This window comes from Schistocerca cancellata, chromosome 11, assembly GCF_023864275.1.
Source record: "Schistocerca cancellata isolate TAMUIC-IGC-003103 chromosome 11, iqSchCanc2.1, whole genome shotgun sequence".
In the NCBI taxonomy this organism is placed as follows: domain Eukaryota; kingdom Metazoa; phylum Arthropoda; class Insecta; order Orthoptera; family Acrididae; genus Schistocerca; species Schistocerca cancellata.
The window spans coordinates 103,362,504-103,386,132 of NC_064636.1; the positions used below are offsets into that span (position 1 = coordinate 103,362,504).

Sequence of the window (23,629 nt, forward strand, 5' to 3'; positions counted from 1 at the left end):
CAAGAAAGTCCGTGTTTCCCTCCATGGACGAGTTCACAGATCAATGCAATGATTTTGCCTCAAACTCGCAACATTTGTGATAATACACAGATGGCGACTTTAAATGACGAAATGTGGAATGGATGCGAGACTAGATTGTCAGCGCCATTGTTAACATCAATGTCAGAACCGAATATGAGACAAATTCAGCAATGTGACACAAATCGGACACAGGAAACTGACAAACTGGACCAACTATTAGAGTTATTTGCAGACATGAAACGAGACGTTAGTCAGAAAATTGACATATTAAACCATACTATGACCGAAAATTTTGAACGGACGACAAAACAGATGACAGAATTAAATAACACCACTCAACAGCTCAGCCAGCGATTTGAAACATTGTCCGATCGAGTCACTAAACAGGAAGAAACTTTGGTTACATTCACACACGAAACAAAAAACAATATCACTCAATGTGAGAATCAGTTAACTCAAATAGTTAATGTGCAGCAGGAAGTGAACATTTGTGTGGAAGAGTTAGCTCAGGCCCACACTTCAGCTAGCTCCACCCAAGAAAAGCTGACTGAAGAAGTGGGAAATATTACCCAGCAACTCACAAGGGTAGTTCTTGAACAAACCCACCTCAAAGAAAAGATAGAAAAATTAGAAGACCGAGCGGACCTCGCGTCACTAAACAACGACACCAACATGGTCGAAAGAATCTTACACGAATGTAAATTGTGTGACGACTATCTGGACAAAAAACTTGAAACGATTACACAGGACATACTTTCAAAAACAAAGACACATGTTAAAGACGAGATAAAACACATAGAAGACGAAGTGACAAAATTACGAGACAATGTTGTGCCGTGTTTGGCTATTGGTGCAAACGCATCGCTAGGAAACGACAAAATAGCTAAAACCGTGGCTAATGACACAGACAGAACACCTATTGTGAAATCACCTATTTCCAATCAAAATTACAATGTGGAGCTTTCTTTTCCACCAAACGAGCAATATTACGGTACGACACCTAGAGTAGCAAGTGACACAAACTACGTCAATACAGTTATGCCAACCGGCATGGACGATGACACATTTGTAAGGCATGGGTATTTCCAGACATTTTCCAGTGAGGACAAGCACAAAGTCCACCCTATTGTGTTTATTAGATCATTTGACGGTGTTTTTCTACGTAGTTGGTCAGAAGTCGATAAAATCAGATACGTCACCAATCTCATGAGAGGACGAGAAGCTAAGTGGGGTGCCGCTATGAAACGGCGGTGCCTTACGTTTGAACAGTTCGAACAAGTTTTCTTGGACGAATTCTGGTCCGAGAATGAGCAACAGAGTCTAAGGAGAGAAGTGTGCAATCCCGAGATCTATGACCCTAAAAAAGAGACATTAAGACAATACTTTGAGAGGTACCTAGACAAGACACTGTACTGGTCCAAACCAGCCGACTTGCCAGCGATAATTGACACTTTAAAGAGCCACTTACCCTTTCCATACCGAGACAGATTAATAGGAGTACCGGAGAATGACGTAAAGACTTTCTTAAACTTCTTAGATCAAATGGACGTAGTTTACAGAGGCGATTCACGCCATTCAAATTTTACTCATATTAGTAACCAAAATCAGCACCCACCCCAAAGGAACCGTAGTGACGGTGGTTGGTGGAACCATCCGTCCGCGCCGCGACACAATACGATGCCTGCGCGCGAAACGTATTCAAATGGAAACGTGTACGACAGTAGGAACAACTGCAGAAATTCGTGGAGTAATAATAATAACAATAATTATCACCCATATCAAAATGGTAACTACAAGCAAAATGAAAATTACAGACAGTACAACAACAACAACAATAACAATAGGAGACGTGAGACTAACCGGTACAACCCGGGCTACTTTGACAGGAACATGACATATAACAGACATAATTACCACCAAAATAATAACAATCCCAACAATCACCGACAGAATATGTGGAACACACAAAATTCACGCATGACAAATCATAACCCTCCATGGAATCCGCCCCCGTTCCCCAGTACAGTTATGCACTCCCCGCCACAAAGTAGCGATAACAATTGCGGCGCGCCATCAGCTGACGCGTGGGCGCCAACTGGCCGGAATGTAAACATAGTGGAGCTGGTCAATGAACCCGGCCAAACACAGCAGACGACGGAAAACAGTTGACGACCGAGCTAAGCGCTCGTGCTTCGGTCGTGAGGTGTTGTAAGAGCGCAACGGCTGAGATGATTTGTTTCCTCAGGTACGATGACAAAATGACAGCAGATCAGGAATTAAGAAACCTGTCAGGTTGATGACCTTGTTCTGTTGCATTCACATCCCAAGTCTACAAAATTAAAAGAACTGAACAGAAAATGGCAGCTATTATATTCAGGTCCTTTCAGAATAGCAAGCATACCTCACCCAGGTTGTTACTCCCTAGAATACCCGTTATCTCACAAGCCGAGGGGGCTGCATCCCCACAGACATTTGAAACCCTTTGTGCACTAAAACAACATAATATAATGATAACTAAGTTGAACATGAGCAAGTTGCTGTGAAAACGAGATCATAAATATTTGTATTGAATACACGAACATTAAGTTATACAGCCTAAGAACACAAACATTCATTTATGGAAATTATATACTGCAGTTACACTTGTACACATAATTATGAAGAGAAGGTAAACCCAGGTGAGTACACTTACTGAATGAGAAAAGATATTCATATAGGAATGAAACCTACGCAGGTTACATTGGTTGTTAATTGTAAATTATAAGGTGAATCAACAACTAGTTAGTTGTTTCAAGGCACTACAATGAGAGGAAATAATAGCTATTGAGATCAGTAATGACATATGTATGTAGCAGAATGACTGAGGATGTAAGAATGAATGATCAGAATGAATGAGTTAATATTTAGGTTAATATAAGAAGGTAAGTTACTGTGAAGTAGTTGATGAGACAAGAGATTATTTGAGGAAAATATTATTGGAAGTTTATGAGAATGGAAGTGCCCCACATATGTGATATATTAATGTTTGATGAGGAATATGTTTAATGTATAAGGATATATATATTATGATGAATATGTGAGTAAGGAATGAGTGAGAATGTTTGGTAATATTGTGCTACATAGAGAAGTGAGTAAACAGTCTACATCTTTAAGATTACATAAGAATTTCAGTTTGAGAGAAAACATTTGTGATGAGTTAAAACACGTGAGTACAAGGCGTTAAAGGTGAATCTATTTACAGTGCCCTTGAAAATGAACGAATGCAAGAAAAGCAGAGTGAACATAATGATGATTACAGCTGTGGAAATAAGTGTAATAAGAATGTAACTTGGAAACGCATTAGCCTTAATTTATTTCAGAAGTGTAACTTAGTAACCTTTCGTTAAGTTTTGTTAAGCCATTGTGTGGAAGAAACATTTATATTTCGTGTTCAGACAGGAGAATGATATTTTAAGGAACTTAAGTTGAAAGAAATATAGTTTTTTACACAGCCCTCATGTGAATACATTTGTATAAAATTTTTTTTTATGAAAGTGAAATTTAGTGCCATGTTAGCCTTTATTATGCTTACACACAACAGAAAACGCTGAGGAAGCAAAAGATAGGAGAGTTATTAAGGCCGTTCTGCGACTCGTGCAATACCTCCACCTAAGCGAACAGATGACAAAATTACATGTATGTTGAAGACAACATTTGACTTTTCAGGCATGCAAGGTAAGTGCAAAGGAGCAGTGCCCACCCGTGCAACCAACGTCGAGCAACAGACACTGAGAAAGAGACATTTTACTGTCAATTATAATACTATGTTCTTTATTTATGTTTTATAGAAAGAAATGATATATATACACCACATATATGATGTTTAACCTTCACTAAAGTAGAAGAAAGTTCATGGTTGAACTCTTGAGAGGAAATTTGATATGTTATCATATAATACACATTATGAGAGAGACAATCTCTGAGATACATTTTCCATTTGTATAGACAGTATCCACAAGAAGTGGAGATATTGAGGAAGTACTGAGCAGAAATGCGATTCACTCATGCGAGGATTTGTTAAGGTATAATACACTAAGTCATATAAACAATAACAACACAAACAGACAATCTGTCTTGATGTTACACTACACAGACTTGACGTAAGGACACTTACATTTACCCATGATTTGGTAAATTGTAAGCACTTCCTTTCACACACCTTTTGAAGGTGATGCAAACGTTATAATGTATTATGTTCTCTTTTTTTATGTATTAGCTGTATGATTTGGCAGTTTTTAGGTAGTGAATAGTTTCTTCCAGTCTATCTTTCTTTCTCCATTACCCCATCACCTACTGCAGCTGGGTATTGTTTGTTTATGGAATGTAAGAATATATTGTGTGACAGTAAACTTTCAGGTATGAATAAAAAAGACATGAAGAAAACTGAATATTGATGGCATTACAAGCCTGGTCAACCACTAGCCAAGATATGGAATCGAAAGATATAAATAAATAATAAATGAAGGAAAGCCCGTGCTTTAAATGTTAAGTCTGATATCCCTTGGCACGCCCAAACCTGAATAAAAAAGGAAAAAAAAAAATTAATACCCCAATAAAAGAAAGCCAATGGGACTTAGTATAATTTTTTTAGTGTAAATATTTCACATGCATATTCTTGTAAATTTATATGTATTTGTATGTGTTAAAACTTTGCATATTGTCAACATATTTTGAAATGTGACCACGAAATGTAAGCTTTCAGAATTAACGATGTTAACATGCTTGGACAAAGTGAACTTTGTTAAAATGTAAATATGGCAAAAAAGTGTTGCAAACTGTGTTAAACTGTGAACGTTATAAACGACGAAATTTGTGAAACCTATGGTGCATAAACCAAATAACTGTTTGTAAATTGATATAAACTGCAATTTACTTTGATGATAATGAGGATTTTCACACTGCAAATGAACGTTTGTTGACAAGTGTAAACAACGTGGTGAAACACCTACCTCTGTGAACATCGACGCCATTGTTCCTGGCCGGCCTTCAGATGCTTTGGAGACAATAAACTCAGCACCTGTCGTAGGCGATGTGGAGGCTAAAAACTACATCGACCATATATGCCCCGGGAACAACAGTCATGAAAACGCACAAGGACCTGGAGTGTTGTGTCTTAACAGAAGACATGGACGTTGCTTCAGATCACGCACATGCTCAATCTTACGGTGTCATCGGACTTAACACGCCATTTATGCTGGAATAACAACTTGTAATGAACACTATGTGAAAGTGAATACTGTTCGAGACTGTCATAACACAGCGATTTTGAAACTGCCGCACGCGAAATTCAGTGATGCTACTGCGCGTGCGCAAAGACTACCTGCTGCCAGAGATGCATTAGGAAACCAACGCTGGGAGCACATAACATTAACTGCGCTGGCGAGCAGCTTTTTCAAACAAACTGTATGTAAACACAAAATTCAAGCTTTCGCAACAAACTGTTGCCTCATCAGGAAAGAGGGAAGGAGAGGGAAAGACGAAAGGATGTGGGTTTTAAGGGAGAGGGTAAGGAGTCATTCCAGTCCCGGGAGCGGAAAGACTTACCTTAGGGGGAAAAAAGGACGGGTACACACTCGCACACACACACATAACCACCCACACATATACAGACACAAGCAGCAACGGTGTCTGCTTGTGTCTGTATATGTGTGGGTGGATATGTGTGTGTGTGCGAGTGTGTACCCGTCCTTTTTTCCCCCTAAGGTAAGTCTTTCCGCTCCCGGGACTGGAATGACTCCTTACCCTCTCCCTTAAAACCCACATCCTTTCGTCTTTCCCTCTCCTTCCCTCTTTCCTGATGAGGCAACAGTTTGTTGCGAAAGCTTGAATTTTGTGTGTATGTTTGTGTTCGTTTGTGTGTCTGTCGACCTGCCAGCACTTTCATTTGGTAAGTCACATCATCTTTGTTTTTAGATATATTTTTCCTTCGTGGAATGTTTCCTTCTATTAAAACTGTATGTAAATATATATATATTAATTGTGTACAAAGGATCCAAACTGTAATAATTGTATTTAGTATATAGGTTTAGAAAGTAAGTGTTGGGAAAGATTGTCCCCTATGGATGCACGTGGCCTTTCCAATGAAAATATGCATATATTGACTTTTAGGTTTGCTAGCCTGCCACGCTAAATGTTTTAGCGTGACAGTCGAGGGGGCGATGTAGCGGGACTTTGAATTTCGCCGCGCTACACTCGTTCCCTCAGATAAAAAATATCCCGTCGCAGCGGTATGAGCGCTCGACGGCAGAGAAACTACTAAAATTGTAACTTTTTTTTTGTTTTCTATTCGTTTCTTAATTGTCTCTTGATAGCCGGAGCTTAAGGCAGACGTGATCTGATGAAGACGTTTAAAAAACTTATTAGCTAGTCTTGATCTGATTTTAATGTGTAGACATGTTGTGGAAGTTGTTAAGTAGTTTGGAGGATGGAAGTAGCAAAGTAAATTAAATTGCATACAGTATCAAGACGATTTTAATTGGTATAAATTAGTGATTCCTGGACTATTGCAATATTTCGGAGCAGACTTTTCACGCCAAAACGAAGGAGATTTTTGAAGACCTGGACGCCACACGAAAGAAGACAAGTTAACCTGGTAAAGGATGAACTCTTATCTACGCCACTTCCCCCTGTCAATTACGTTTTGTTATTCTCTGTTTCTTTTCAATAATTTTTGTAGTGGAAATTGGTTTAACTTTTGCTCAAAAACGCCACAAGGACCACCCCAACTATAGCTTTCCTGTAATACGAAGTCCGATCTGCATTTCTTTCTTTCTTTCCCTTTTTTCACGGTCATTAACGATTTAAAAAAAAAAAAAAAAAAAACATTTTCACTTACGATTTCTTCCCACATTTTCAACCTTTTTTTCTTTTTCTTTTATTCTCTCTTTTCTTTTTTTATTAACCACTACAGTTATCCTACATCACCTTATCAATTGTCAGATTATCTGGATACTTACTAAAAGAACATTTTCCTCCATAGAGAGCCTGCATCAAAAATACAAATTAAAATTCATTCCACTAACCTGTGAGTGGAAGAATTGACGCACCCATTCTGCTTTTCTTTAAACGTGTCAGGAGATATACTACTAAATGTGACAGATCACTAAAAAAATTTCTATCTTTGCAGATGGGCTGTAATACAGGAAATTCCCCTCCGATCCCACCCAATGAAACACAATCATCAGGGTAGAAACATTTAAGTACCTGGGCAGAACCATTATGAAAGACAAACTGGACAAGGAAGCTCTCAACCCTCGAGGGGGCTCGCATCGAGCAGGCACACGGCGTACTTTGTACATATGTAAAGAATAGCTGTCTTTATGTTACCATGGTAAAAATATACGAGCACATTCATAGTTTAATCAAACAACGATAAAATAAACTTACATTATATGAAATAAATCACTGTTTAATTAAACAATAATAAAATAAACTTTCATTATATCACTTTGTTGCCACGTACAAGTGGTACAACACACTAATGACCCACTCCAAGCATTAAACAGCACAGTTTCTTCTGATCCCAGTCAAATTGCATCAGAGAGCAATTCAACAGATTTGGTGCAGTTTTCGTGGATTCGAATAAATTTACCAGTGATAAATGTTTAGGACAAGACGGGCTGCTTCCAAACAAGCCAGAATCGGCAACATTCGGCAATATGTACAGTGATATTTGTAAGATCATACTTAGTAAGGGAAACTAGTATACAGAGATCGGGGTGTAAAAATTGATGATAAAGTTGAAACGAAAATACACCAACAGCATTTCAAAACAGATGCCATTAGGAATATTCAAAAAAGTAACATACGGTCATAATGCACTTTAACATAAATGGGTTAATTTAGAACTATGCAAATGGCAGAGAAACAAAACTTAACAACTTGCAAGTTATTTTGTCAGAAATACCAAATATCAAGATTGTATACTTGAATGAATACTGGCTTACAAAGAATAGTATCAACATCTTAAATAACCTTGATAATTTTTATGTTGCCAGCAGCTTTTGTAGGAGTATTTAAACACGAGGAGGATCATACATATTTGTGGACAGATCAATGGAATATAGAGCAAGATTTGATTTCGATACCCTTAATGAAGAATGTCTATTTGAAAGCTGCTGCATACAGTTAGGGCAAAATATTGTAATTTTATCTGTGTATATAATTCCAGGTAGAGAAATAACAAAACACTTTGTCAAAATCCCAGTGATTATTGCAAAAATTTCAAAAAAACCAAGGAACGGGTCATAACAACTACTGATTTCAACATAGATCTAGTGCGTGAAGCCAAATACGCAACAAATTTAATTAATATGATTCAAATATCAGGTTTCTTTGCTAATTTCACTGATGTTACTTGAGTAAACAAAATGTCTGCAATATTTATAGATAATATTTTAACCAATTATAATGAGGCAAATATGTTTTGTTTAGGTTTAGGACTTCCTGATTATTGGGCTCTGTTTAAGGAGTGACTGAAAACTATAGAACCTTGCTAAAAAAAAAAAAAACACCTACACCAACTCTGATTTATTTGTAGCAAATCATTTTCAACATGATTACAACACCAGAAATCAAAATAACTTTATGCTTCCCACCCACAGTTTAAAACATTATGCTTAAACTCCACATTATACGGATACGAAAATTTATAACGAAGTGAAAGGAAGAGAATTGCTCAGCATAAATTTACGAACACTGAAAAAATCTTATATGAGAAACTAGTAGAAGAATTCATGAATGACAACCTGAAAATTTGAGAAGGAGAGAGCAAGTACTTATTTTTTATTTATTTACACGTCAAGTGCCATAGGACCAAATTGAGCAGCAAATCTCCAAGGTCATGGAATGTGTCAGTAAATGAAATTACAACATAAAAGTAGTAACAGACAAACATAAAAGTCAAGCCATAAGTTTAAGTAAACACAATCAACAATATATCAAGAATCAGCTTAATTTTTCAAGGAACTCATTAACAAAATAGTGACCCATGAGGAAACTCTTCAGTTTTGATTTGAAAGAGCATGGATTACTGCTAAGATTTTTGAATTCTTGTTGTAGCTTATTGAAAATGGATGCAGCAGTATACTGCACACCTTTCTGCAAAAGATTTAAGGAAGTTCGATCCTAATGCAGGTTTGATTTCTGCCAAGTATTAACTGAGTGAAAGCTGCTTATTCTTGGGAATAAGCTAATATTGTTAACAAGAAATGACAATAAGGGATATATATATACTGAGAGGCCAATGTCAAAATACTCAGATTCATGAACAGGGGTCGACAAGAGGTTTGTGAACTTACACCACTTATTGCCCGAACCGCCTGTTTCTGGGCCAAAAAGATCCTTTTAGAATGGGAAGAGTTACCCCAAAATATAATGCCATATGACATAAGCGAATGAAAATAAGCAAAGTAGACTAATTTTCATGTCGAATGATCACTCACTCCAGATACGGTTCAAACAGTAAAAATTGCAGCATGAAGTATTTGAACGAGATCCTGAATGTGAACTTTCCATGACAGTTTACTATCTATCTGAACACCTAGAAATTTGAACTGTTCAGTTTCACTAATCATATGTCCATTCAGTGAAATGAAAATGTCGAGTTTCGTTGAATTGTCTGTTAGCAACTGTAAAAACTGAGTCTTACTGCGATTTAATGTCAGTTTATCTTCTCAAAGCCACAAACTTATGTCATGAACTGCACAATTTGAAACTGAGCCAATGTTACACACAACATCCTTTACTACCAAGCTAGTGTACCCATAATACTAGAAGGCATATCAATTATATAATAACAAACAGGAGTGGCCCCAACACTGATCCCTGAGGCACCCCCCATTTGAGCGTACCTCACTCAGACCCCACATCACCGCAGTTTCTCAACACTGTGAATAATGACATTTTGCTGTCTGTTGCTAAAGAGGTGAACCAATTGTGAGCTACTCCACGTATTCCGTAATGGTCCAACTTCTGGAGCAATATTTTGTGATCAACACAATCAAAACATATGCCTAGTAGTAGAAACCTTTTGTTTAACCCATCCAATACCTCACAGAGAAAAGAGAATTTAGCATTTTCAGTTGTTAGACCTAACTGTACATTTGATAGCAAATTATGTGATATAAAATGATCAATTATCCTTACATACATAGCCTTTTCAATAGCTTTAGCAAACACTGATGACATAGAAACAAGTCTAAAATTGTCTACATTATCATTTTCTCCCTTTTTATCAAATGACTTTACTACTGAGTACTTTAATAATTCAGGAAACTGACCATTCCTATAGGAAAAATTACAAATATGGCTAAATACAGGGCTAACATGAGCATCACAATACTTTAACATTTTGCTAGGCACTCTATCAAATCCATGAGAGCCCTTAGTCTCCAGTGATTTAATTATTGAGTGTCACTCAGTTTTATTTGCAGATGAAACATCTGTAATCACTGAATGTAACAGTACTGACCAAATTCCCCAAACTGTATTTAATACTTTAGAAATTTTAGATACCTGGTTTGAATTGAATGGGGACTGTCAATTTTTAGAAGTTTGTTACTTTTGAAGAAAAAATATTATTAATTGCTTCACTAATTAATTGTTCAGTACAGTATACTATATTAATGATATTATAAGGAAAATTGTGAACAAGTTCTTGGTTTTTGATGAGTCTCCGGAAAATTAAGGGAATAGCTTGAAATTGTATGTTACGAGACTTCTAGTCTATTCTCATGCTTATTCGGTTGCTATTTTTCTTGTAGACAACTGTCTCACTGTGGGAGTGTGCCACTAGCTCAGAATTGGGGTCATTTTCAAATTCTAAAGGTGGCAGGAGTAAAATACAGGGAGCAAAAAGCTATTTACAATTTGTACAGAAAGCAGATGACAGTTATGAGTCGAGGGGCATGAAAGGGAAGCAGCAGTTGGGAAGGGAGTGAGACAGGGTTGTAGCCTGTCCCCGATGCTGATGCTATTCAATCTGTATATTGAGGAAGCAGTAAAGGAAACAAAAGAAAAATTCGGAGTAGGTATTAAAGTCCATGGAGAAGAAATAAAAATATTGAGGATAATGGAATGTAGACAAATTAAGTCGGGTGATGCTGAGAGAATTAGATTACGAAATGAGACACTTAAAGTAGTAAAGGAGTTTTGCTATTTGGGGAGCAAAATAACTGATGATGGTTGAAGTAGAGAGGATATAAAATGTAGACTGGCAATGGCAAGGAAAGCGTTTCTGAAGAAGAGAAATTTGTTAACATCGGGTATAGATTTAAGTGTGAGGAAGTCGTTTCTGAAAGTATTTGTATAGAGTGTAGCCATGTATGGAAGTGAAACGTGGACGATAAACAGTTTGGACAAGAAGAGAATAGAAGTGTTTGAAATGTGGTGCTACAGAAGAATGCTGAAAATTAGATGGGTAGATCACATAACTAATGAGGAAGAGAAATTTGTTAACATCGGGTATAGATTTAAGTGTGAGGAAGTCGTTTCTGAAAGTATTTGAATAGAGTGTAGCCATGTATGGAAGTGAAACGTGGACGATAAACAGTTTGGACAAGAAGAGAATAGAAGTGTTTGAAATGTGGTGCTACAGAAGAATGCTGAAAATTAGATGGGTAGATCACATAACTAATGAGGAGGTACTGAATAGAATTGGGGAGAAGAGGAGTTTGTGGCACAACTTGACAAGAAGAAGGGATCGGTTGGTAGGACATGTTCTGAGGCATCAAGGGATCACCAATTTAGCATTGGAGGGCAGCGTGGAGGGTAAAAATGGTAGAGGGAGACCAAGAGATGAATACACTAAGCAGATTCAGAAGGATGTAGGTTGCAGTAGGTACTGGGATATGGAGAAGCTTGCACAGGATAGAGTAGCATGGAGAGCTGCATCAAACCAGTCTCAGGACTGAAGACGACGACAACAACATTCTTGAATGGACTGTAAATTTTTCCTCACCTAGCTTGCTGTTTACTGCACAGCACTGCGGCTCACTTGGGCATATGACAGCACAACTTAGCACTGTGTTAGCTGAAGCAACAAAGAAGGAACAGGTATGGGCTCACAGTTGTAAAACAATGAGGGAACGGTACAAGACACCGTTATTTGTGGATGGTGCACTTTATACTTAGGCGTGCCCACTCGAGGGATAAGGAACAAATACATACGCAGCTGAATGCCTGTCTCTAAATGTAAATAAAGGCCTCCTTTAAGAATTTGAGAAACGAGGATATGGAATTATTAGGGGAATCATGAGATCCAATTACACGAACAGCATCAACCAAAGAAGTTCCCGAAAGCAAGTCTATGTCAAAACAGAGAAAATTAGAGAGAGAGTTGCCAAAGACATGTACAATTTTATGGTCACCTCAAACGAACGGATGGAAACAAGTTGACAAGAAGATCTTTCACATTTTTTATTCGAACCTCAAAATCACAATGCCCCAGTTCAGAAATACCAAATACGATCTCCAACACCTACAAATCAAACCCAAAGATACCTGTGAACAGAGATGTTTCCCCCACAGCAATTAGTGACAAACAGGCAATACAGAGAAGAGCAACCAAAAGGAAGATGCGGGACCCTTGGACAGAGGAGTGTAAGCAAGCCCATTTACAAAGAATGAAGGAAATCTACATCCGAATCCTGCTCCAACTACTGCCGGGTCTGGGTGCTGACGAGTCCTCTTCATTTGGCTTGGTCCTTCCTTCACTTGCTGCCAGATCACACCTCTCCTTTCTACAGATATTCCACTCCCGTTTTCCACCGTGTTCTTGGGCGCTCTCTAGGTCTTTTACCATCCATCTTTAGTTCTTCCATAATTTTGGGGAGTCTCTGCCCATGCATCCTCTTAACATGCCCATACCATCTTAATCTCTTTCTTTCAATTTCTTCTCTCATACTTTCTTGTTTGAGGTCCTTTCTAATATCTAATTCCTTATTCTGTCCATTCTTGTTTTTCCCTTAACTGCTCTGAGAAATTTCATTTCCCCTGCTTGCAGTCTGCTCCAGTCCCTTTCTGTCACTGTCCATGTTTCTTCACCATAGGTGACAATAGGGATGTAATAATTCTTATACATAAGGAGTTTTGCTCTTTCTGAAACTTCATTATTCCAAATCAGGTGTTTCATTGTTTGGTAGAAATTGCCTCCCTTCTGTAACCTCCTATTAATTTCGTTAGTTATTCTTCCATCCCTAGATATTTCACTCCCTAGATAAGTGAAACTTTCTACCACTTTGAGGGGTTCTCCATTCAAGGTAATATTTCCATTGATTCCTTTCTCACTTTCAAATACTATTTACTTCACTCTTATCTTTATTTATTTTTAATCCATACCTTTTCATTATTTCCTTCCACGCTGTAACTGTACATACCTCTTTATCACCCCACATTACCATATCATCTGCAAAAATAATCTTTTTGTCTTTTTCTTTTACTATATAGTAATGAAGGAAATATGAGCTTCAAATAAAGCAAAGTTCACTGCCAAATGTAACAAGACTTAACATGGTCCTAGATGGCCTGCTCCAGAATTCTGAGATAGTAATATTGGGTATTCAATCTGTGTGCAGAGCACATTATGAGGAGTGCCGGGTTACATGAAGACGAAATCTGAATTAAAATAGCTGAGATAAATATAAATAACCTTAGGTATGAACACAATACCATTCTGAGGGCAGACAGTGAAGCTGAATTAAGGATCCTCTCAATGAAGGTGAAAGAAGAAAGTGCTAAGGCTGGTCTAGCGCTGAATGTCAAGAAAATGAAAATTATGCCAACTATACATATCACTTCCCTGGCATGCAGGAAGAGAAACAAGGGAGGTTGTTTTTAAGTTCAATTATCTAGGCTCTCAGATTTCTGCCGATGGTGACTGCAGCCACAAAATTGAGACACACTAGCTACTTGGCAGAGGGAAATAGCCAACCTTAGTTTTAAGGAGTAGAGACATAACTTTAACAATAGATTCATACAGTAGGGACTATGGTCTTTCCAGTTGTGATGTACGGATGTGAGACACAGCCCATAAGAACGACTGACCAGCAGAGAATAGATACATTGAAATTGCAGTGTTGGAGGGAACTCCTCAGAGTTCCACGGGCTAGAAATAGAACGAATGGTCAATATTCTTCATCATCATCAGCCAGTTCTATCACTTAATGATGTCGCCTCTTTGAGTCAGCGGGTAATGAAGCATCCCAGTAAGATCTTCCATTTCTCCCGATCCTGAGCTTTCTGTTGCTAATTGAATCCCACTGACTTCCTTATATCTCTGTCCAATCTATCTGGTGGTCTTCCCCTAGGTCTTTTTTTGTAAATTGGCCTCCAGTCTAGGACTTGTTTAGACCATCCAACATCTTTTGTTCGAACAACGTGGCCAGCCCACTGCCATTTGAACGTATTCACTCTTTCCATTATGTCGGTGACCTTCGTTGCCTGTCTCTTATTTCAACTTCTTCCTGTCTTTTATTGTGTAATCTGATCTTTCCATTCCTCCTTGGGCTTCTGTTAGCTTCCTAACAATGAACTCATTTAATGTCCATGTTTCACAGCCATAAGTTATTACTGGCAATATACAGGGCTATTACAAATGATTGAAGCGATTTCATAAATTCACTGTAGCTCCATTCACTGACATATGGACACAACACACTACAGATACGTAGAAAAACTCAAAGTTTTGTTCGGCTGAAGCCGCACTTCAGGTTTCTGCCGTCAGAGCGCTCGAGAGCGCAGTGAGACAAAATGGCGACAGGAGCCGAGAAAGCGTACGTCGTGCTCGAAATGCACTCACATCAGTCAGTCATAACAGTGCAACGACACTTCAGGACGAAGTTCAACAAAGATCCACCAACTGCTAACTCCATTCGGCGATAGTATGCGCAGTTTAAAGCTTCTGGATGCCTCTGTAAGGGGAAATCAACGGGACGGACTGCAGTGAGCGAAGAAACGGTTGAATGCGTGCGGGCAAGTTTCACGCGTTGCCCGCGGAAGTCGACGAATAAAACAAGCAGGGAGCTAAACGTACGACAGCCGACGGTTTGGAAAATCTTACGGAAAAGGCTAAAGCAGAAGCCTTACCGTTTACAATTGCTACAAGCCCTGACACCCGATGACAAAGTCAAACGCTTTGAATTTTCGGCGCGGTTGCATGGAAGAGGATGCGTTCAGTGCGAAACTTGCTTTCAGTGATGAAGCAACATTTTTTCTTAATGGTGAAGTGAACAGACAGTGTGCGAATCTGGGCAGTAGAGATTCCTCACGCATTCGTGCAGCAAATTCGCAATTCACCAAAAGTTAACGTGTTTTGTGCAATCTCACGGTTTAAAGTTTACGGCCCCTTTTTCTTCTGCGAAAAAAACGTTACAGGACACGTGTATCTGGACATGCTGGAAAATTGGCTCCTGCAACAACTGGAGACACTACAAGAGGTCTCCCAGGCTGTGCACAAGTCAAAAAACAATCGAGCCCCTGGAGAAGACAGCATAATTGCTGAATTAATAAAAACTGGTGGTGAGGCTGTAATAAAGGAACTGCACACATTAATATCAGATATATGGGAAACAGAAACTATGCCAGATAATTGGAAAATTGGAATAATAGTCCCTATTTATAAGAAAGGGGACAGAACAGCATGTGAAAACTATAGAGGTGTAACACTCCTAAGTACAGCTTATAAGATCTTCACAAGTATATTTAACGAAAGGATGCAGAAGTGTGCAGAAGGCATACTAGGGGAATATCAGTGTGGCTTTCGACCAGGCAGAGGAACAACTGATCAAATATTTGTGATAAGGCAAATGATGGAAAAGTTCTATGAATACGATATAGATCTGCATTTCTTATTCATCGATTTCAAACAAGCCTTTGACAGCATAAATCGGCAAGAACTATATAGAGTACTGAAAGAAGTTGGTATATGTGCTAAATTAATAAGACTAATCAGAATGACAATGACAGAGACAAGAGCAAAAGTAAAGGTCCTTAGCAGAACAAGTGATAGCTTTGACTTTAATAAAGGTGTGAAGCAAGGGGATAGTCTCTCCACTGTCCTATTCAACATAGCCCTGCATAGTGCAGTAAATAAAATCAACAAAAGAGGCACCATATTTATGAAAACTAGCCAGATATGTGCATACGCTGATGACATTGCTATAGTAGGAAGAAATACCAATACACTCCTAGAAACATACCGGGCAATGGAAACAGAAGCCTTAAAAATTGGCCTCATAGTAAATGAAAACAAAACAAAATATATGGTAATGTCACAATCTGAGGCCAGAAGAACCCCTAAAAACCTAAACATCAATGGGAAATGCTTCAATGGAATGTCCTCTTTTAACTACTTGGGAGCCCTAATAACAAATGATAACAGTATTGGAAAGGCTATAAGGGAAAGAATACAAGCAGGAAACAGAGCTTACTTTGCAAATATGCAGCTCTTCAAAAATAGCCTTGTTACAAGAAAAACTAAACTGCTAATATATAATTCCCTAGTCCGCCCAGTTATCACATACGGCTCAGAGGTATGGACGTTGACAGAACATGATAAAAATGCTCTAAGAAGCATTGAGCGGAAAATACTACGCAAAATCTATGGGCCAATAAGGGAGGAAGAAGGCTGGAGAATACGCTACAATGCCGAATTACAAGAGTTAATACAAGGCAGGGACATAGTAAAATTTGTGAAATCACAGCGAATACGATGGCTAGGACACTTGGAGAGAATGGCAGAGGATAGAATTCCAAAGAAAATGATGAAAGGTATGATCCATTCAGTTAGGCGAAAAGGGAGACCTAGAAGAAGATGGATCGATGAGGTAATAATGGATATCAGCAATATGGGCGTCCAGGGGTGGAAAAGAGCAGCAAATAACCGAGAAGTGTGGAGGAAGATTGTTGAAGAAGCCAAGGCTCACCAAGGGCTGTAGAGCTACTGAAGAAGAAGAAGAAGAAGAAGAAGAAGAAGAAGAAGAACAACTGGAGACCGACAGCGCCGACTTTATCTTTCAACAGGATGGTGCTTCACCGCACTTCCATCGTGATGTTCGGCATTTCTTAAACAGGAGATTGGAAAACCGATGGATCGGTCGTGGTGGAGATCATGATCAGCAATTCGTGTCATGGCCTCCACGCTCTCCCGACTTAACCCCATGCGATTTCTTTCTGTGGGGTTATGTGAAAGATTCAGTGTTTAAACCTCCTCTACCAAGAAACGTGCCAGAACTGCGAGCTCGCATCAACGATGCTTTCGAACTCATTGATGGGGACATGCTGCACCGAGTGTGGGAGGAACTTGATTATTGGCTTGATGTCTGCCGAATCACTAAAGGGGCACATATCGAAGATTTGGGAATGCCTAAAAAAACTTTTTGAGTTTTTGTATGTGTGTGCAAAGCATTGTGAAAATATATCAAATAATAAAGTTATTGTAGAGCTGTGAAATCGCTTCAATCATTTGTAATAACCCTGTATATTGGTCAAAAATAGATTTCTTCAACTCAACTGACATCTTAAATTTCAAAATTGAAGAGTGCCTCCCATAAGCTTGACAGCCCAATTTAATTCATCACAATATTTCTCACTTCAAATCTCCTTTCATGCTTGTCAGTTGACTCAGATAGATATATTCTGTGACTCTTTGGAGTTGTGTACTTCCAACTGATACACTTTCCTGAGGTGTCCATCCACTTATCATTATCTTGGTTTTATCAATGTTCATTTTTAGTCCAACTTCAGAGCACACTAATGCAAGTTCACTAACTAATACTTGAAGTTCTTCTACGCCATTCACAAATAGGACAATATCTTGTTCTTTTTCGACCCTGGCGCTATTAGGTCAATATCACAGCTAACAAAACCAGACTGCTACTTGGCAGGTCTGACAATGAAACAGAAACTGACCTACTTTGAGCATGTTACAAGAAGACACGACTTGCTGCAAAACAAGTTAATTATGGGGAAGATCTAAGGCATAAAGGGAAGAGGAGGGCAAAGGAAGAGATGAACCAATAGTGTTACAGAAGTAACGGATCCTCTCCTGGAAAGCCTTTGGGAGAAGTTACAGGACAGAAGAAATTGACGTGCTCCAGTTCAGGGGCCATGAAAAGCCAGAATCGACTAAACAGAGAGGCAGAGAGTGAGAGAGCGAGAGAGGGATAGGGGGGGGCGGGGGGGGGGGGGGGGGGGGCGGGATTAGGGGGGAGCATCCAAATGGCCCACGTGGGAATGGCAATTGAATCTCAATGTAGACAAGTGTAATGTGCTGTGAATACATAGAAAGATAGATCCCTTATCATTTAGCTACAATATAGCAGGTCAGCAACTGGAAGCAGTTAATTCCATAAATTATCTGGGAGTACGCATTAGGAGTGATTTAAAATGGAATGATGATATAAAGTTGATAGTTGCTAAAGCAGATGCCAGACAGATTCAATGGAAGAATCCTAAGGAAATGCAATCCGAAAACAAAGGAAGTAGGTTACAGTACGCTTGTTCGCCCACTGCTTGAATACTGCTCAGCAGTGTGGGATCCGTAACAGATAGGGTCGATAGAAGAGAGAGAGAAAATCCAACAGAGAGCAGCACGCTTCGTTACAAGATCATTTAGTAATCGCGAAAATGTTATGGAGATGATAGATAAACTCCAGTGGAAGACTCTGCAGGAGAGAAGCTCAGTAGCTCGGTACGGGCTTTCGTTGAAGTTTCGAGAACATACCTTCACCGAAGAGTCGAGCAGTATATTGGTCCCTTCCACGTATATCTCGTGAAGAGACCGTGAGGATAAAATCAGAGAGATTAGAGCCCACACAGAAACATACCGACAATCCTCCTTTCCACAAACAATATGAGACTGTAATAGAAGGGAGAACCGATAGAGGTACTCAGGGTACCCTCCTCCACACACTGTCAGGCGGCTTGCGGAGTATGGATGTAGATGTAGATGTGGTAGTAGCAGACACCCAGATACCATCCGTTACGCTGTAGAGCGTGCTACGCAACTGGGTATCCCCAAGGTGACCAGTTCTTGTATGCCACAGGAATGGCCACCACAACACTGACTGAGTGCACAAATAGGCACAGAAGAACTATCTGCCTTAAGGACACTCAGCAGCCAGCAGCATAATTGATGGGAGCGAAGTGCCTATTACTGCTGCATTACACAGGCAGTCTAGATCCTCTCAATTGATAGTAGTGTCCTTGGTCTCTGGAGATTGGAACTCGCTCTACGACACATCCCCACCCTCTTGGACTTAATCTACGTTAACACATCCTCCTCTCTTTCCAATATACAGGGTGTTTCAAAAAGAATACATGTATGACAAAGTATTATGTTGTCAAAACTATAGATAGCTGGATGTGCTGCCTCTTTTCTTAAGTTAACGAGTTTTTACATAGTTTTCATGTTTTGTTATGTATAAGTAATAATAATATACCAGCACTCTTGTTAAGGTTATGTACAAGCAAGGAAAAACTAAATCGTAGAGACACAACACAAACTACATCGTAACGTGAAGAGAATTTTTTTTCATAATCCGTATATCAGTTATGAAAAAACATAGTGCCTTTCATTAGCATTCACATTTTCATTCGCATCATTTCCCTTTGCTGCTTTGACTTTGATTCTAATTGCTGTTAATTGCTGAATTAATGTGTTGTATCAAAAATATACACTATGTGATCAAAACGATCTGGACACTAGCTGAAAATGCCTTACAAGTTCATGGCGCCGTCCATCGGCAATGCTGGAATTCAATATGGTGTTGGTCCACCCTTAGCCTTGATGGCAGCTTCCACTCTTGCAGGTATACATTCAATCAGGTGCTGGAAGGTGTCTCGGGGGATGGCAGCCCATTCTTCACGGAGTACTGCACTGAGGAGAGGTATCGATATCGGCCGGTGAGACCTGGCACAAGTTGGCGTTCTAAAACATCCCAAAGGTGTTCTATAGGATTCAGGTCAGGACTCTGTGCAGGCCAGTCCACTACAGGGATGTTATTGTCGTGTAACCACTCCACCACTGGCCGTGCATTACGAACAGTTGCTCGACTGTGCAGAAAGATGGACTCGCCATCCCCGAATTGCTCTTCAGCAATGGGAAGCAAGAACATGATTAAAACATCAGTGTAGGCCTGTGCTGTGATAGTGCCACACAAAACAACAAGGGATGTAAGACCCCTCCACGAAAAATACGACCACACCATAACACCACCACTTCCAAATTTTACTGTTGGCACTAAGCACTGGCAGATGACGTTCACTGGGCATTCGTCATACCCACACCCTGCCATCAAATCGCCATATTGTGTACCGTGATTAGTCACTCCACACTATGTTTTTCCACTGTTCATTCGTCCAATGTTTACACTCCTTACACCAAGCGAGGCGTTGTTTGGCATTTACCGGCAAGATGTGTGGCTTATGAGCAGCCACTCGACCATCAAATTCACATTTTCTCACCTCCCGCCTAACTGTCATAGTACTAGCAGTGGATCCTGATGCAGTTTGGAATTTCTGTGTGACGGTCTGGATATATGTCTGCCTATTACACATTACAACCCTCTTCAACTGTCAGCACTTTCTGTCAGTCAACAGATGAGGTCGGCCTGTATGTTTCTGTGCTGTACGTGTCCCTACACGTTTTACATGGATCAATCCGAAGAAAACAACAAGAATTGTGGCAAAACCACTCGCAGAAATTGCTTCACGATTATGCTCCCGCTTATACATCTATGCTCGTTTCTGATTTTTTTTTTTTTTTTTTTTTGGAGGGGGGGGGGGGGGGGGGGGGGGGAAGAAAAAAGTGTTATGTTGCTTCAGGCATCACATACACCAATCACGGCCCTCTACAACTACTTTCTTCACCCGAGGATGAAAAGAACAATGAAGGGACACAATTTTGCCACCAATGATGAGATGAAAACAGAATTGCTGAACACCATAATGAAAGGCGAGTTCCAGAAGCACTTCCGAGATTGGACAAAGCACTGGCACTGGTGTATTGTATCTGGGGGGAATTACTTTCAAGGGGACAAAGTAGTAGTTGGTAGTGAATAAATGAAGTTAATTTAAGAAAAACAAAAATTCCTGTTACTTACTAATCACACCTCATGTGTGTGTGTTCACATTTCTACTCCTAAAGTTGAAGCAACTGGTCACATTGGACTACGCATCACCCAATTACGTTCAACGAACACAATCAGTAGTGAAAATTGAAGCAGTTTAAGCTGTAGCTGAGGTTCTCAGCACGCTATCACAACTCCACGTACCGAGCACGGGCAGGTGATCCCTGTAGTAGGAACCTCCCGATGCCTCCTGCACACACTTCAGGTCCACCTTGCCGCGGTGCCCGACACGGTACACGTTGGTCGAGCCCGACGTCCACGTCACGTTCGCCACCGACCGTCCCGATTCGTTGTCCCAGCCGTGGATGTCGATCACTCTACCGGTCTTCCCTGTAACGTGTGTGAAAGTGAATACCTCGCCCTCACACTTTCAAACAGTTACGTGCCAGCAATCGAACAAGGTTACAGGTAGTCATCTTCCATTTTGTAATTGCAGGAAGAAACAGAAATTCATACGGCAGACTGAAGAAACTTTATACTACACTTACACAACTTAAATAATTTTTTACTTTTCAGTTTTGAGACCACCTCCAGGTTAGCAAAGTATTAATTATCTGAATGTCATACATACAGTTGACATAGCACATACATCTCTCACAGCACTTTTCACAAGATATATACCGACTATAAATTATTTAATGCATAGCTATACACAAGTATGAATCACAGAGAATGTGAAAGAATACTCAAAATTTTGATCATTGCGAAAGCACCCCCTTGGGGTACGGAGGTAGGTACATTTTTAAACTGACTTAGTCCAAGCTGACAGATTGGTTGTATTAAAAATGACAAAGTTATGTTCTGCTCCTAGCCACCTAGATCTCCAAACCAAATGTGGATTTATTTTTACGAGATTCATTTGAAAGACTTTGTGCGTATGCCTCCTTCGTTGAAAACAAATCCGAAACAACGTTCGTGTTCGTAATGCACTCACATCAGTGTCTCCACATTTGCTTCAGAATGTATGGTGCGAAGCTGATCATCTCTTAGATATCCAGGGGAGTCATTCAGAACTTCTCTAATGTATGTAAGAAAAAATTGAACTTTTTTCATTCTAATTGTTGTACAACTATGCATAATTTGGTTATAGCCATTTCTAATTAGTATGGTATATTCCTTTTGACTTGCACTGTATAAATAAAATACAAGGAGCAAAACATTATCTTCAATTTTCACAGGAATCACTGTACACATCAGAAGACAAGAAATGGATGCAGTAGTTGAGAAGGGAGTGAGACAGGGTTGCAGCCTCTTCCCAACATTATCCAGTCTGTACATTGAACACACAGTAAAGCAAACCAAGAATAAATCTGGAGAGTGAATTAAAGTTCTGGGAGAAGAAATAAAAACTATACTGCTCGCCAATGACATTGTATTTCTGTCAGTGATGGCAAAGGAATTTCATTGAACAGAATGGATAATGTCTTGAAAAGAGGTTACATGTTAATCATCAACAAAAGATAAACAATATGACAAAGAAATTACATTAGGCACTCAGTTATTAAAAGTAGCAGTTGATTTCTGCTATTAAAATAACTCTCAGTCCCAGTAGTAAAGACGATATAAAATGCAGACTGGTAGTAATAAGAAAAACTTCCCTGAAAAAGAGAAACGTTTTAGCAATGAGTACAAATTTAAGTATACGGAATACTTGTCTGGTGTGTAGTGTCACAATGAAGTGAAACGTAGCTAATAAAAAGGGATAAGAAAAGAAGCCCTTTCAATGTGGTGCACTACAGGAGAATGCTGGTCTATGCCTACTCACTGTTTCTGAACAAACTGAAAAATGCAATAAACAACTATAATAAACAAAAATATAAATCGTAATGTTTTATAAAGTTGTTAGGTTGACTCCTGTGGCATACTGTATTAGAATAGGTCAGTTTTGTATAATCACGTCCATTAGTAAATTAATAACTTAAATGAATGCATCCATCTAACATAATTATAACTTAATTAGAATACCGCAACTATAGATGCATATAAGCTTTATATGATTACACCATTTGCACGTTAACACGTTTAAAAGTGAGCAAATGCTTCTGTCTATTTTTTTGGATGGGTAATTAGAAGGTACTGATTGAACTGGGAAGAAAAGGTCTTTATGGTACAACTTGAGTAAAAGGAGGAATCATTTGATAGGACACTTCCCGAGGCTTAAAATAATAGTCAATTTGATAATGGAAAAAAGATTGGAGAGGTAAATATTGTAGAGGGAAACCCAGGTTTGACTACAGCAAGCAGGTTCGAATGCATGTAGTTATGCAGACATGAAAAGGCTTGCACATGATAGACTAGCATGGAAATCTGGATCAAACTAGTTTTAAAGCAAGAGACCACAACAACAACAACAACAACATAAACAGAAAACGACATGTATGATCCACAAATCTAAATTCTACTCATATCATCTTTATTATTCTGTACCAGTTCTCAGAAAT

General features: G+C 39.2%; 1 protein-coding gene across 1 annotated transcript in view; it reads right to left on the reverse strand.

The window, feature by feature from the left end:
- LOC126108953 (E3 ubiquitin-protein ligase MIB2) overlaps positions 1 to 23,629 on the reverse strand; it is a 224,455-nt gene that overhangs the window by 147,892 nt on the left and 52,934 nt on the right. Inside the window, exon 5 of the mRNA XM_049914336.1 lies at positions 21,333 to 21,518. Within this exon, the coding sequence (XP_049770293.1) occupies positions 21,333 to 21,518 (186 nt within the window). The remainder of the gene's footprint in view (positions 1 to 21,332; positions 21,519 to 23,629) is intronic.